We start from the raw sequence: 15,112 nt of genomic DNA, 5'->3' as shown, positions 1-15,112 counted from the left end.
CTCATCCAGCTGACCCACTTTTTACTGGTGACCCATCACTAGGATCTCATCACTTCAGCAAAGAAAGCACAAACTGACTAGAAGAAACAGCTTATGCACCACAAAAACTACAATATTTTGCTAACAAATACAGGCAGAGCCTGGGGAATATGTGTGGAAGTGGATTCTAAGAATGAGATGAAGGACAGACTATAACACTAGTTTGGGCCAAATTTACTGATCTGGGTGCACTTGTATATTCTGAGTTCGATGTGTTAGCACATATAACAGGACATGACTGTATACTTGGTTGGTTAGTGAAAGCAAACTCAATGGTTACCTCCATTTAATGAAGTTGAAATGTCAAAGCTTCCCTGGAATTACGTGAAGGGAACCCAAAGACTTAGAGGGAGATAGGATTGTTGGGGTACACATCTCATGTGACCTGCATACCACCCCTTACCTTCTCCAACTACCTCCCTTGAGAGGCCAGCTAGAAATAACAAGTATTTAACATACCTCACAGTTTCTGAGGGTCAGGGAGGGCTCAGGAGGGTGGTGCTGGCTCGGGGTCTCTCAGGAGGCTGCAATCAAGACATTGGATAATGCTGAGACTGCATTATCTGGCGGCTTGCCTGGGGCTAAAGGATCTGTTTCCAAGCCGGCTCCCCTGGCTCTTGGCAGGTCTCAGTTTCTCACCACAGCCTCTCCATAGCAGTTTGAGTGCCTTTATAATCATGGCAGCTGCCTTTCTCTAAAGCCAGTGACCCAAAAGAGAAATCGAGGCAGAAAAGCCACAAGTTTTCCCTGGCTGGTGTGCTCAGTGGTTAGAGCACCGGCCTGCACACCCAAGGGTTGCAAGTTCGATCCCTGATCGCAGGTTAATTCCTTGCCCCAGATGGGGCATGTGTGTGAGGCAAGCAGTTGATGTTTCTCTTTCTCCCCCTCCCACCATCCCTCCACTTACTCTAAAATTCAATGGAAAAAAATATCCTCAGGTGAGGATTAAAAAAAAAAAAGTAAAAAAAAAGCCACAAGTTCATGGCTTAGCCTCAGAAGTGAGGTTGTATTCTATTGATCACACAGACCAACCAGGACACAATGTTGGAGGGGACCACACAAGGGCAAGGCTACCAGATAGGCATGGAGAACTATCTTGAAAGCTGTCCATCACAACTTTGCCTTCCACCAAATTTATCACCTTCCTTCTCCATAGATACTCTCCTCCAGCTTCTGAGGGCCAGGCTCAGGGGGCCCGTTTGAGGTTAGGTTTGTTGAGATTTGGTTTATGAATCTTGGGAATATGTTGAAGTGATAGGCTAAGACCATCTGAAGAATTTTTCAGAGAAATTTAGACTGTGCATTTCTCTCCAACATGGAAGCTTCTAGTGGAACCATGGATCTGTTTGGAGACATAGATGATATTTCTTCCGAGAGTGATGACAGTCAGCCACCTGTTGCAGGACAGCCTGTTGTAAGTACGATCACTAATCTCAACTGGTCCCACTGCTCAAAGCGAAGGGAAAATTTCCAGAGGGCCTGACTCTTCCAGGTGGAGAGAGCACAGGGAGAACTGAGCAGCAGTCTGAAACATCGGATGAATGGGTGACTTCTGAGCTGCGATGAGAATTTCTGGATACTGTGGGCACAAAAGGAACTGCTTAGAATGAGGCTGATGTCAAGCTTTAGGAGCTAGACTGTCAGGACTCAACATTTAAAAACCTTTGATTTAAAAGTTATTCAAACCTGTGCCAATTGTAATAGTTACTTAGCCTTGAGGGATTGCATAATTACACACTTCCGTTGTTAAATATCTTATGCAAACTTGATATGTCAGCAAAATAGACTTTTTTTTTTCTGGTAATGCAGGCTATTAACTCTTGTGAATTTTGCGGTGGGGGTAGGAGAATAGAGGATGAAACTTTTTTAAACACACCCTTTTTCTTTTTCTTTTTTAAAAAAATCTTTATTGATTTCAGAGAGGAAGGGAGAGGGAAAGAGAGACAGAAACATCAATGATGAGAGAGAATCATTGATTGGCTGCCTTCTGCATGCCCCCCACTGGGGATCAAGCCCGCAACCCAGGCATGTGCCCTTGACCAGAATCAAACCTGGGACCCTTCAGTCCGCAGGCTGATGCTCTATCCACTGAGCCAAACCAGCCAGGGCGAGGATGAAACTTTAGGGAAAGGCCTGGAGGGGTTGCTGACTGCTTTATCCCTAAACTGGTATCTATTGTATTTCTGGTCAAACCTGCATCTGCCTGGTGCGAGAGGCGAGCTGGGCATTTCCAGTGTCGCTGCAAGCTCTCACGTCCTGGTTCCTCTCTAGGATGCACGCGGATTGCCTCAGGACCAGCAGGAGGAAGAGCCGATTTCTGACACCAGGATAGAAGTAGAAACTCCCTTCTTCAGATCTGATTTAGGAAATGAATTGCACTTTGTGAAGCTACCCAAATTTCTCAGCATAGAACCCAAGTAAGAGAACTGATTCAAGTTTTCTTTTTCTCAAGATATTGAATGAAAATATGTAGAATGTAAATGTGTTTTCTTATTTATCATGAGTTGGCGAATCACAAAGATTGGAGATTTCTCATCTAATGAAAAAATAAGTTTATGGTGTTCTGTGGTAGAAAAATGATGGATTACTGATGTGTGAGATTTTTTTTTATGTTAACATGGAGTTCTGATGTGAGTTTCTTTTTTAACCTTTTTTAAAAAAATTTTTTTATTGATTTCAGAGAGGAAGGGAGAGGGAGAGAGAGAGAGAGACATATCAATGATGACAGAGAATCATCGATTGGCTGCCTCCTGCACACCCCTTACTGGGGATCGGAGCCCACAACCCTGGGCATGTGCCCTTGACCAGAATCGAATCCAGGACCCTCAGTCCATAGGCCGATGCTCTATCCACAAAGCCAAACTGGCTAGGGCTGATGTGAGCGAGTTTTAATGCTAATAATTCTTGTAACGTTTAGGCACTTTTCTTATAAATAAACAGATGTCATAGCTGACAAAGGAATTTTTTATTAGTCTGTAAAGCTTAAAAATCAGAAAATGAGAGTGAGGAAGTTTGCTAGAGAAATCGCAAATGTTCAATATGAAAGCCATCGTGAATCTAGAAAAGAATGATTTGGGACAACAAGAGAGTGTTCATTGGTATTATTCACAACGGTGCACGAGTGCAAGCAGTTAAACATGACATTTCTTTTTCTAAAAACATATTTTTATTGATTTCAGGGAGGGAGGGTGAGGGGAGAGAGATAGAAACATCAATGATGAGAGAGAATCACTGATCGGCTGCTCCTGCATGTCCCACACTGGGGATCGAGCCCACAACCCAGGCATGTGCCCCGACTGGGAATCGAACTTTGATCTTCTAGTTCATAGGAAATAACCACTGAGCCATGCTGGCTGGGCAACACGACACTTTTCTTTAAAAATATGGAGAGACGGCCGAAACCGGTTTGGCTCAGTGGATAGAGCGTCGGCCTGCGGACTGAGGGGTCCCAGGTTCGATTCCGGTCAAGGGCATGTACCTTGGTTGCAGGCACATCCCCAGTGGGGAGTGTGCAGGAGGCAGCTGATCGATGTTTCTCTCTCATGGATGTTTCTAACTCTCTATCCCTCTCTCTTCCTCTCTGTAAAGAATCAATAAAATATATTTTTTAAAAAATAAAAATAAATAAAAATATGGAGAGACAGATCATGTGTTACCTGTAATTAGAAGACATTTTATCAAGCAAAGAAGACTTTGAATTATTTAGTCACGTTTGGATTTTATTTCATGTAATATATTTTTAAATCAAATTTCAAGAGAGTACAGTAATTTTTATATTTCCTTGAAGTTTTTACATGAAGTGATTCGCCTACTGGATTTTTGAAAACACATTGGTGCATGTTGTTAAGATTATAATTTGTAGTATTAATCATATTTATTACTAAATATGGCTAATCAACATTAAAAACAATTTTTAGACCTTTTGATCCTCAGTATTATGAAGATGAATTTGCAGATGAGAAAGTGCTTGATGAGGAAGAGAGAACCAGGTTAAAAATAAAGGTAAAGTTCACTTTAATCCTTTCTTTTGGTAAGTTTTTTCTTTTTATAAAGTAAAATACAAGGATAATAACTTGAGACTTGAGCTTATGAAATGATCTTTCATATTTACTATTCAATCAATAAATAACAGTTTAGAACAAGGAATTAAATGCCTTTTCAGAATATTTTTAGGGGAGAAGGTACATCATTGTTTTTTAATCCCTGTAGAATTGTCACTTTTCTAATCTTTTATTTGTAGTTGTAATTTTTTGACAAAAATTCTTGAAAATTGTTGGCTACCTCTTTCGGGATAAAGATAATGTAGCGAGGGCCATGGAACTGCCTGCACATTTCACAGTGGATAGATCCCAGCAACTTCCCCAATAGAACTATCTCAGGCCCTTTATGGGAATGCAGATTGTGCACACAAAGGGACCTTGTCATTAGGCAGTTCCTCTCGGGATGGCCAAGCACTACCATTGCTTTCACAGGGGTTTCCCATGTGCTTTTGCCAGGGGCTCCAGTAGTGGCCGTGAGCAGGATCCATTTTTTTTGCTACTTTTGTGACTTGGAGTTTCCTACCATATGGGAAGGGTAAACTTGAATTTTTAGTTTAAACAGGACAAAGCACAAGTCTCAAGTTTTAATTTGTTAATTATTTAATGGTTTATTCCAGGGATCCTCAAACTTTTTAAACAGGGGGCCAGTTCACTGTCCCTCAGACCATTGGAGGGCCGGACTATAGTTTTAAAAAAACTATGAACAAATTCCTATGCACACTGCACATATCTTATTTTGAAGTAAAAAAACAAAACGGCAAAAACACCTGCATGTGGCCCGCGGGCCGTAGTTTGAGGATGCCTGGATTCTTTTAAAATGTTATTTAATGGAATGTCCAGAGTTTTTGTTTTTTTTTTTTTAATATATTTTTATTGATTTCAGAGAATAAGGGAGAGGGAGACAGAAACATCAATGATGAGAGAGAATCATTGATTGGTTGCCTCCTGCACGCCCCCTACTGGGGATTGAGCCCACAACCCAGGCATGTGCTCTTGACTGGAATAGAACTCAGAACCCTTCAGTCCACAGGCCAACACTCTATCCACTGAGCCAAACCAGCTAGGGCCAGAGCTTTGTTGTCTTATTAGGCTAGGGGGCACTTCTAGTCCTTTCATTGGGTTCGAGGCCCTTCAGGTGGCCCTGCAATAGGCGGACTGGTTCTAACTGCCTACTCAGGTGGACCCAAAGCCTCACCCTGTCTCCCTTGAAGCTCTTGATGTGCTGATAAGAACTCCTTCCTGCATCGCATTTAACGTCTGCTTCCACTGCAATGAGCTGAGGCTCAGAAAAGATTTAAACAAAATGTGTGGTTAGATTAACCAATATCTCTAGGTTCTTGTAGCAGGAAGGTTGCGGTGTGGCCCAATCAGCTATTATTTTTGAAGCCTATTCTATCACTACCTATGGATTCTTGGCACATGATCATAAGTCACTCGAGGAATAAAAAACATGCAGTGCCCTAGCCAGTTTGGCTCAGTGGATAGAGCATTGCCCTGCGGACTGAAGGGTTTGATTCCTGGTCAAGGGCATGTATCTCAGTTGCATGCTCGATCCCAGCCCTGATCGTGGCATGTGCAGGAGGCAACCAATTGATATGTCTCTCTCGCATCGATGTTTCTCTCTGTCTCTCCCCCTCCCTTCCATTCTCTCTAAAAATCAATGGAAAAATATCCTTGGGTGAGGATTAACAAAAAAAGAAAGAAAAAGAACATGCAGCTTGTCACACTGGGTGCCTAATGCCTTTGTGTTCTGAGCCAGGTAGAAAATACTATGCGATGGAGGGTACGCTGGGACGCAGAAGGAAATGAGATTAAAGAAAGCAACACTCGGATGGTGAAGTGGTCAGATGGAAGGTGAGCGCAAATGCCTAAGAGTGATAAAATACCCAGAGGGCAGCCTGTAGTGAGTGTGAAGTTTGCTGGGTAGGACCTTATTTTGGAGTCATCTTTCATTAAACCATGAACAAACTCTAAGCCTCTGGGAAAGCTGGGAAAAATAAACAGGGTTGCAATCATGGTGCTGCATTGGTGGGAGACATTATTATATATTTTTTTAAATATATTTTTATTGATTTCAGAGAGGAAGGGAGAGGGAGAGAGAGATAGAAACATCACTGATGAAAGAGAATCATTGATTGGTTGCCTCCTGCATGCCCCCTATTGGGGATTGAGCCCGCAACCCAGGCATGTGCTCTTGATCAGAATTGAATCCGGGACCCTTCAGTCCACAGTCTGATGCTCTATCCACTGAGCCAAACCAGCTGGGGCTGGTGGGAAATTTCAGAAATGGTCCCAGATGTGATCGAATTCATGGTGTCTACTGTTAGCTCCATGTGTGAGCTATGAGACATTATACACTGAGTGGCCAGATTATTATTATGTATATCCTATATAATAAAAGGCTAATATGCAAATTGTCCCCTCAACCAGGAGTTTGACCAGCAGGCAGGCCAGCCAACCGCCCATGTCCCCTCCCTCTGGCCAGGCTGGCCAGACCCCACCCATACACACACACACACACACACACACACACACACACACACACACTGAGTGGCCAGATTATTATGAGTTCAGAGATCGTAATAATTGCTGTGTTTTGAAAAACTGATTTACTAATGAAGTGGTAGAGATTGGGAAGATGACGAAACAACTATATTTTGAGCTGAAAGGAGATGGGTTTTACCACCGTTTGCTTTGGAAGGAGGTAGGTTATTTACAGTATCCGTTCTGAGGAATCAGGATGAGGACAGGGCCCTGCAGTTCCACTGCATTTTAAGTGAAGCGGTCAGGGTAGCGCGGGAGCTGGAGGACTGGTTGACCAGCCACCCTAACATCACCTGCCTCTGGTTTGCAGCATGTCCCTGCACTTAGGCAGTGAAGTGTTCGATGTCTACAAAGCCTCACTGCAGGGCAACCACAGCCACCTGTTTGTGAGAGAGGATACTGGTCTGCAGGGACAAGCCATCTTTAAATCCAAGCTCACCTTCAGGTAATTACTCAGACTGATGCGTTGTTATTATTTGCAATTAAAGAGCAACAAGGGAGAGAGAGGTTGTGCAAAAAGCCCAACTCAGCCCTGATGACCTAATTTTGAGGTACAGCTCACCAGGGACCATGGTCTGGTTCCTGTACTATTTTTCACCTTTGCTGCAAGTTACAGTTTCTCAGGGAGCCACCTCATGCCCTCAGACCACCAGGAGACAGTATGTAAACCAGACCAGTGTATGAACTCACCTTGATCAGTGTACCTCTGGAGAGGCCTGAAGACCTGTCTGTGCTGCTCTGCTGGTCAGCGTGTCCTTTCCCTTTACTGGAATTCACCGGGAAGCTAACTGGTCATGAGTATGTTGGTGTGTGCAGGCAGTCGAGGGGAGGGAAGAGCTAAATGGTGTGACAGGCTGCTGCCTGACCCCAAGCAGGCCCAGTGCTTCGCGTCTGTGCTTCGGCCCTGCCCTGGGCGCTGCACGGTGGCTCCTCACCGCTCCCCTCTGAAGGACACTTTAAAGACTATAGAGGCGTGCACAAGGCTTTTCTTAGGGGTCATGGAAAAGCGCTACAATCAGATTGCCGTAGTGCAAATCAGATGGTTGTTGCACAACTTCGTAAATTAAAAAATTATTTAATTGTATATTTATATGGGTGAATTTTATGGTAAGAATCATGTCGTGCAGAGACTTGATAAATCTGTTGCTCTGTTTATTTTATTTTATTTGTTTGTTTATTTATTTTTAGAGAGAGTGAAAGTGAGGGGGAGAGACAAAGAGAGAGAAACATCGATGTGAGAGAAACACATTGATTGGTTGCTTCTCGCTCATGCCCCGACTAGGCCAGGGATCGAGCTTGCAACTGAGGTACGTGCCCTTGAATGGAATGGAATTTGAGACCCTTTAGTCCACTAGCTGACGTTCTATCAACTGAGTCAAACTGGCTAGGGCTGCTCTGGGTTTTTAAAAAATTTGTTTTATTTTATTATTATTGACAGTATTACAGATGTCCCCCATTCCACCCCACCCCCATCACCCCCTCTACCAGCTCCCACCCTGCCCCAGGCCTTCACCACACTGCTGTCTGTGTCCATGGGCTATGCACATCTATATATATAAAAAGCCAGTGACCGGAACGACCAGTCACTATGACGCCCACTGCAGCCAGCGAACTGGCCCAATCGGGGGGTGGGGCTGGCAGCCCCTCCACTGCAGGAGGTTGGCCGGCCAGCCCCACCCCCCCGATTGGGCCAGTTCGCTGGCTGCAGTGGGCGTCATAGTGACTGGTCCTGCCACTGATGGGCCCCCACCACCCTGATCGGCCCGCGGCCCCTCCCCCCAGCCAGCTCCACCCCCAATCGGCCCCCCAACTCTGATCAGGGGCAGGGCCAGATGGCCAACCGCCCATGGCTCCTCCCCCAGGCTGCTGGCCCCCAAGTGGTTCACCCCCCCCCCCCCCGACTCCATTCGGGGCAGGGCCGGCCAGCCCACCACCAATAGCCCTCCCCACAGCTGGCCCCACCCCTGATCAGCCCCCACCACCCCGATCGGCCCGTGGCCTCTCCCCCCACCACCTCCACTCCCAATAGCCCTCCACCACCAATGAGGGGCGGGGCTGGCTGGCCAACCTCCCCCAGCCCCTCCCATAGCCCCATTTGGGGGCGGGCCAGCCAGCCAACCTCCCGCTGTCTCCTCCTCCTGACAGGCCCGGCCCCAATCCGCCGATCAGGGCCGGGCTGGCCGGACCCCACCCATGCACGAATTCGTGCACTGGGCCTCTAGTATGCATATAAGTTCTTTGGTTAATTTGTCAGTCTGTTCCAATACATCATGCCTCTGGACCTATTTTGTTCATCAGTTTATTCTGTGCTCTGTTTTAAAGACTGTAATGGGTGGTTCTGAGGTCGCACGTTTCACATCTGACCACTTAAGCTTGAGGAGGAGTCTCAATCTCACAAATGTTTGGTTTCCTCATCTATCAAATGGAAACATCTACTTGACAGGGATGTTGCATCAGTTAAGTCAAATAATACATAAGTCATGTCGTGCAGACCTGGCACACTAAATGTGGCTCAGATCCAACCCCCGATGGTCTCTGGAGGGCACCCTAAAGGACGGGGTCCTATGCGTGTTTTCCACCGTGCCCACGCTCCACGCTGGGACAGTACTTCACTGTCCGTCACAGGTTCATTCCTCGGTCCCTTCTCTCACAGCCACACTCTCCTCCCGAGGCTCCCTCCTGAGGAGCATCCTTTCTCCTCTCAGGGTGCAGGGCCTCCTGTCCCACGGTGGCCCCTGAGCGGTCATGAGGCCCCCATACCACTGTGACCCTTCCCCTTGCTTTGACCTTCCTTCTGATTTTACTCAGATGGAGGGACTCATCTTTAGTTCTGAAACTGTGCCTTCCAGCCTCTGAGCCTCCCTCACGGAACTGAGCTTCCCCTTCCCTTCTCCTCTAGGATTGTGGTCGGGGTTTTCTTTGTAAAAGCCCTGACCCTGCCACGGCCTCTCCTCCTCCACTCCACTCCCACTCCCCCCCATCTGGCTCTCCAGGGGGCGGGGCGGAGGGAGGCACTCCTCGGGAGCCAGAGAATGAGGGGGTGCAGAAGCACCAGGGCCGGGGCCCTGCTGCTCTGCTCACGGGAGGTGGCCATTGTCCACAGCAGTTTGTGCGCTATGATTGCCTCCAATGTTCTTGGTAAACAGGCATTTTTGTTCCTTTCCTGCAGACCTCACTCTACAGACTATGCCACCCATAAGAAGATGGCCCTGCCACTTGCTGGCAGATGCTCAAGGACGCAGAAGATTAGGATCCTACCAATAGCTGGCCGTGATCCCGAGTGCCAGCGCACCGAGAAGATTAAGGTGAGTTGGCTACGCTTTATCCTAGGATTTGGGGGTGTTAAGAGTTGTGCTTTCCACCCTGACCGGTTTGGCCCAGTGGATAGAGCGTCGGCCTTCGGACTGAAGGGTCCCAGGTTCGATTCCGGTCAAGGGCATCCCAGTGGGGGATGTGCATGAGGCAGCTCATTGATGTTTCTCTCTCATCAATGTTTCTAACTCTCTTTCCTTCTCCCTTCCTCTCTGTAAAAAAAATCAATTAAAAAAAAAAAAGAGTTGTGCTTTTCAGAATATTAATTCACCATTTCTTATTGCCACAGGCAGTTTACCTCCTGTGGTTATCAGGGAGCCGGCTTAACCTCCTAAACGTGTAGTTAACCACAGTAATGTCAACAGCCACGGGTGAGATAGAGCAAACCAGACACTCAGGTGCTCTCCCTCTAATCTGTGAGGTTTCAGATGAAAACTGATAATTTAAAAAAAATGTAGCCTTTGAGAGATATCACAAAATTGGGTTAGCCAGATAAGAAGTGATCTAGGAAGGTCAAAGGACATTTCTGATTCATTTGACACTGGCCCTGCTTTGTGAACCCCAACATGTGGGATGCCAGGCAGATGAAGGGGATGAAGGCTCTACTTGGGGGCTCAGGCATGCTCACACGCCTGCAGGTTCTCATCCTGTCGTCGGGAGCTGAGGGGCCCAGACAGGAATATCTGGGCTCTGTGGTGGTTTGGTGGAACCTAGGCCAGTCAGGTGTCTGTCTCTTGGGAACAGAAACGGCCTCCCTCAGGCATCCGCTGGGCATGATGACATGGCTCAGCTGGTCGCTGCTCTCTGGGCTCTGACTGGCAGCACAGGGGACATGGCGGCTCCCAAGGCTGTGCCTGTGCCAGTTCTGATCGGACGGTGTGAGGGGCCGTCTGCCTCTTCACCCTTGTGTGGCCTTCACGCTTTAGAACTACACAAGGCGATCGCTGTGTGTGGTAACAGGTGTGGCTTGGAGAGCTCTGTACTCTGAAGACATGGGGAATATATAAAAGTAGGTTCCAATGAGCACAAAAGTTGTTCATTTTTAAGTTCAGGGGTTTATTTGCTTCTTTACAGAAAGAGAAAGAACGCTTGAGGGCTTCTACTCGCCAGGGGACAATCCGTCTTCGTGGGAAGCAGAACCGGCAGGGCCTGAGTGCCCCCTGCCGAGAGCCCAGCAGTGACAGCGAGGAGGAGGGTGAGTAATCCAAAACCAGCCCCAGGGGAACTCGGAGGTGAGTCGGTGGAGGTAACATTTCATCTGAGCCCCGGTGCCTGCTTTTGCTCTGGTGGGCTCTTATCCCCTGGCCTGCTGTTACTTAGAGGGCGGTACAAAGGTCTCTTATTATTGTTATTTTAATAATTCTTTATTATTGAAAATATTGCATATGTCCCCCTTTTCCCCCCACGCACCCCCTCCAGCCCGCCCCTGGCCCCTGTCCCAGGCCTTCAGCACCCTATTGTCTGTGTCAATGGGTTATTTTTGTTGTTGTTAGGACCACTTTCCCATAGAAAAGCTAAGCTGGGAAACAAAGGCAAAATAAAGAAAATGAAATAATTCTGTCCTATGGAGGAAAATGTGCAATGGGCAGTTTGCTTGTTTGTATAATTAAGGACCCAATACTTAAACTTGGCAGTTTTTTAAAAAAATGTGTGCTTTAAGCCTCGTGGGTATTTAAAAGTGATCAATCTCTCTGAGAACAAAACTTTTCAAATCTAAGTTATTTCTGAAAGTCATTCAGGGATGGGCAAAAGTAGGTTGGCAGGTATTTGTGTGGAGGAAGACCTGCAGATTATGGTTGTCACAGTAGCTTTGTTAACGCAAGAGCGGCCTGGTGCCCTTAGGCCCAGTCTCAAGTGCTCACATCGCCGGCCTTCGTTACTTACACACTCCGCAGTCTACTTGCGAAACTCAAGCACACGTTGGCACAGAGTTCTTACCTACTTTTGCCCACCTCTGTTTATACTTCCCATCAAAACTTTAAAAAAACTGTTGGCTCCTCAAGGGAAAACGTACTGTGGGAAGTGACAGTATTCAGAAGAAAAATTCAGGAATAAATGTGCCTTGGAGGGTCAGTCTCATGCTCTAGTTCCTTTGCTTTCAGAGGAACAGGCCAGAATCAATTCGTCAGACAGCGATGAAGGATCAGAAGGAAAGCCTCAAGGATTACTGAGCAAAGCAACTCACCAGTGATGAGGTAAAAGCAAATACATGCCATTCCAAAGGGTTTGCCCTGTACCCAGGAGCCAGCTTCTCAAGAGGAGCTTGTAGCCTCGGCCACACGCTTGGCTGGACCTCAGTGAGAGGCACGCAGTACCAGGACTGGGACTGGCCCTAGTGGGGGAGCGTGTTGGCTTGTAGGGGACACTGGCCAGGGCGGGCCTGCCAGGGAGATGCAGAGGCCTGTGAGGAAGGCTCGGGGCCCTTGGGCACCAAGTCTTGTCTGGAGAACTAGGAACAGTTCAGTGTGAGAGAGCAAGGGATCTACCATGTTCCTGTGGTAACTGGGTGTCTTTATTATTTGGGTATAATGGTAGTGGAGCGTTATTTCATTACCATGTTATTAAAATGTTTTTCCTTTAATTATTTCCTTTGTCATGTATAGGATCATCCGTGCAAAGATATTTTAAGTCTCCACTATACAAGTGAATCACTACGTTAGTGCCCATAAGCCGTATTTATTCCTTCAGTGTTTGCCGAACACTTAACATGCTCCACTCTGTGTCCTGGAGATAGAGATGGGAGTAAATGTCGCAGTAACAGGGATGTTCAACTGAACATGGGTCACTTGTCTAAGCGAGGCATTCATTTTCACTTATTCTATATAAATATATATTTCAAATTTTAAAAGCACAGAAAACATCAGTAGTCCTTAAAAAAAAATCAGCGGGCTTTAAGGTGCTGAATTTTAGAGAGTAAAGTACCAAGGAAGCGGACAAATGCATCTCAAGTATAATATTGTAGAAATCCTAGTCGGGAGCGTGAGGAGTGCCCCTCCGCTCTGACCGCCGTCCAGGGGAAGCACGGTTTTCATTGCCTGACCTGCCAGTTGGGGGTCGAGTTCTCACGTGAAGGCTGGCTCCTCAGTCAGCTCCGGACTACTTTCGACAAAATTGCCAGGAACTGTTTGGTACTGAATTTTACCTCTCAACTCTCATATTTTCCAGGTGAACCCTACAGAAGCAGGAAAGCAGGGAGAGAAGAGAAAGATGACAGACGCATAAAACCTGCACTCATTGTCTGTATTGTTTTCAACAGTTTGTTTTTTAATATATATATTTTTAATTGATTTCAGAGAGGAATGGAGAGGGAGAGAAAGATAGAAACATCAATGATAAGCGAGAATCCTTGATTAGCTGCCTCCTGTACGCCCCCTACTGGGGATCGAGTCCACAACCAGGCATGTGCCCTTGACCGGAATCAAACCTGGGACTCTTCTGTCTGCAGGCCAACACTCTATCCAAACTGGCTAGGGCTCAACAATTTGTTTTAAAACAATGATGAAATGTCTTGTTCTGTTTGATGAATTGAGTTATTTTTGCATAATCCTAGTTATGAATAAAAAATGTTCAGAAGCAAGTCTGTGACTTTAGAAAATCCAGTTTGTGTTTGCTCTGGATCTTAGGTTTTCTTGCCTTCCTGCCCTCTGCCTCACCCCATCCCTGGTGGGGCTCAGAGGTAAGCTTGGGTTTAGCTCTGGTACTGCCCCCTCTGGGATGTCCTCCCTGTTCTGCCAGCTGGGTCGGGCCCTTCTGTGCCCTGTGTCAACTTTCCATTGACCACATAGCCCTGGGACCTTGGAAGAGCAGGTACAGCATGGGAGGGCTCACTGGACACTGGGTGCTGTATGGGCCCTACAATTCTAATCCTCAGAACAACTTGAAGGACAGGGCTGTTATTCCCATTTTACAGATGTAGAAGCTGGGACTTAAAGAACTTAAGACTGCTGTCCAAAGCTTTTTCCTCCCAAGTAAAGGAAAAATCAGCATTTTTGAGATAAGAGGCAGGATTTTCTATGCACGATATTGAGCCACGATACTGAGCAGATGTATTAGTGACTTTATGGAGAAACTAGAGGCCCGATGCACGAAACTCGTGCAAAGGTGTCGGCTCTCGTGGCAGCTTGCCTCGGCCCTTGCAGCTCCGACCATAAGGACATCTGGTCTAATTAGCATATTATGCTTTTATAGAAGAGCAGTGGGAAACAAAACCAGATTCAACTTCTAACCTTGTGGCTGGTATAGCTGGAATGTAATAGGTACCTTAGTAAGTATTTACTGAATGAACAAACCATTGGTAATATTTTGGGCAAGTTACTTAACTTCTCTGAAGTCAGTTTCCTCAACTCAGGGGTACTTTGACTTGACCATATAAATAGTTCATGATTTAATGTTTATATTTCTCTGCCTCTGAGAATTGAATACTAATTAGAAACATCTTTAAAAATGTTTTATTGTTAAATAGAAAAGGTCCAAGAAAAATGGCCCATTATCTCATCATGTGGAAAACCTGGATTCATATATTTCCCTCTTTTATACTTTTAGATGGACACTGAGCTGTATCTGCAGCCACTGTCTCTGTCCTCCCCTGTCCCACCTCCCCTGCTCATTCCATTATGCCTGCCTTCACATGTCCCAACGTGTGCATCTTTCAGGCATGTTTATGTTGAGCAGGGGATCCTTTGTTGAGTTTTAATTGTCCAACTTGTAAATCTAAGGGAGGAAACAGTGGAGCCTTCTCTCTCCACTGACACTGAGGTCACTGAGCTCAGCGATTCTTTATAGGGCGGGTAAGTGGCCCATGAGGCTCTGCTCTCTCTGCAAACAGACTGGGGTGGGGATTTACGCTAGGATCTCCAGGCCCTCAACCTTTGCAGGTGTGCAGGAAAGTGTTTGGGGATCTGGGGCCCACATGTGGTCGGCCACTTATTTGGTACCTAAAAATGCAGGGTGCTACTTGGCTGAGCACAAAGGCACTGTCTCCCCATGGCCACAGTTTCTGGCACCACCTCCACTTGAACTCACAGGAGCTAAAGTTACCTGATGACTCAAGCGACAGAGCCTCCAACTTACCAAAGGGGACAGGCATCAAAGCTTCCTGTAAGTGAACGTACCCCAACAGCCATCCTCAAAGGCCAGCCAACATTGAAGATTCAAGGGAATTTTTTTTTTATTCTTCT

The 15,112-nt window shown here is 46.4% G+C and overlaps 1 protein-coding gene across 1 annotated transcript; it reads left to right on the top strand.

Moving 5' to 3' along the window:
- Positions 1–1,375: 1,375 nt before the first annotated feature.
- Positions 1,376–13,637, top strand: LOC307098273 (RNA polymerase-associated protein LEO1-like; the record flags this gene model as incomplete). The annotated part of the gene is made up of 8 exons (XM_079768987.1): positions 1,376–1,453; positions 2,311–2,456; positions 3,957–4,041; positions 5,839–5,933; positions 6,934–7,068; positions 9,793–9,928; positions 11,010–11,130; positions 12,038–13,637. 8 exons carry the CDS (start codon positions 1,376–1,378, stop codon positions 12,124–12,126), a joined length of 885 nt encoding a protein of 294 aa, XP_079625113.1. The 3' UTR covers positions 12,127–13,637.
- Positions 13,638–15,112: the final 1,475 nt, after the last annotated feature.

This window comes from Cnephaeus nilssonii (genome assembly GCF_951640355.1).
Source record: "Cnephaeus nilssonii genome assembly, chromosome: 4".
NCBI lineage: Eukaryota > Metazoa > Chordata > Mammalia > Chiroptera > Vespertilionidae > Cnephaeus > Cnephaeus nilssonii.
Note: the sequence above shows the minus strand (reverse complement) of the source record. Positions and strands in the feature narration are given on the sequence as shown.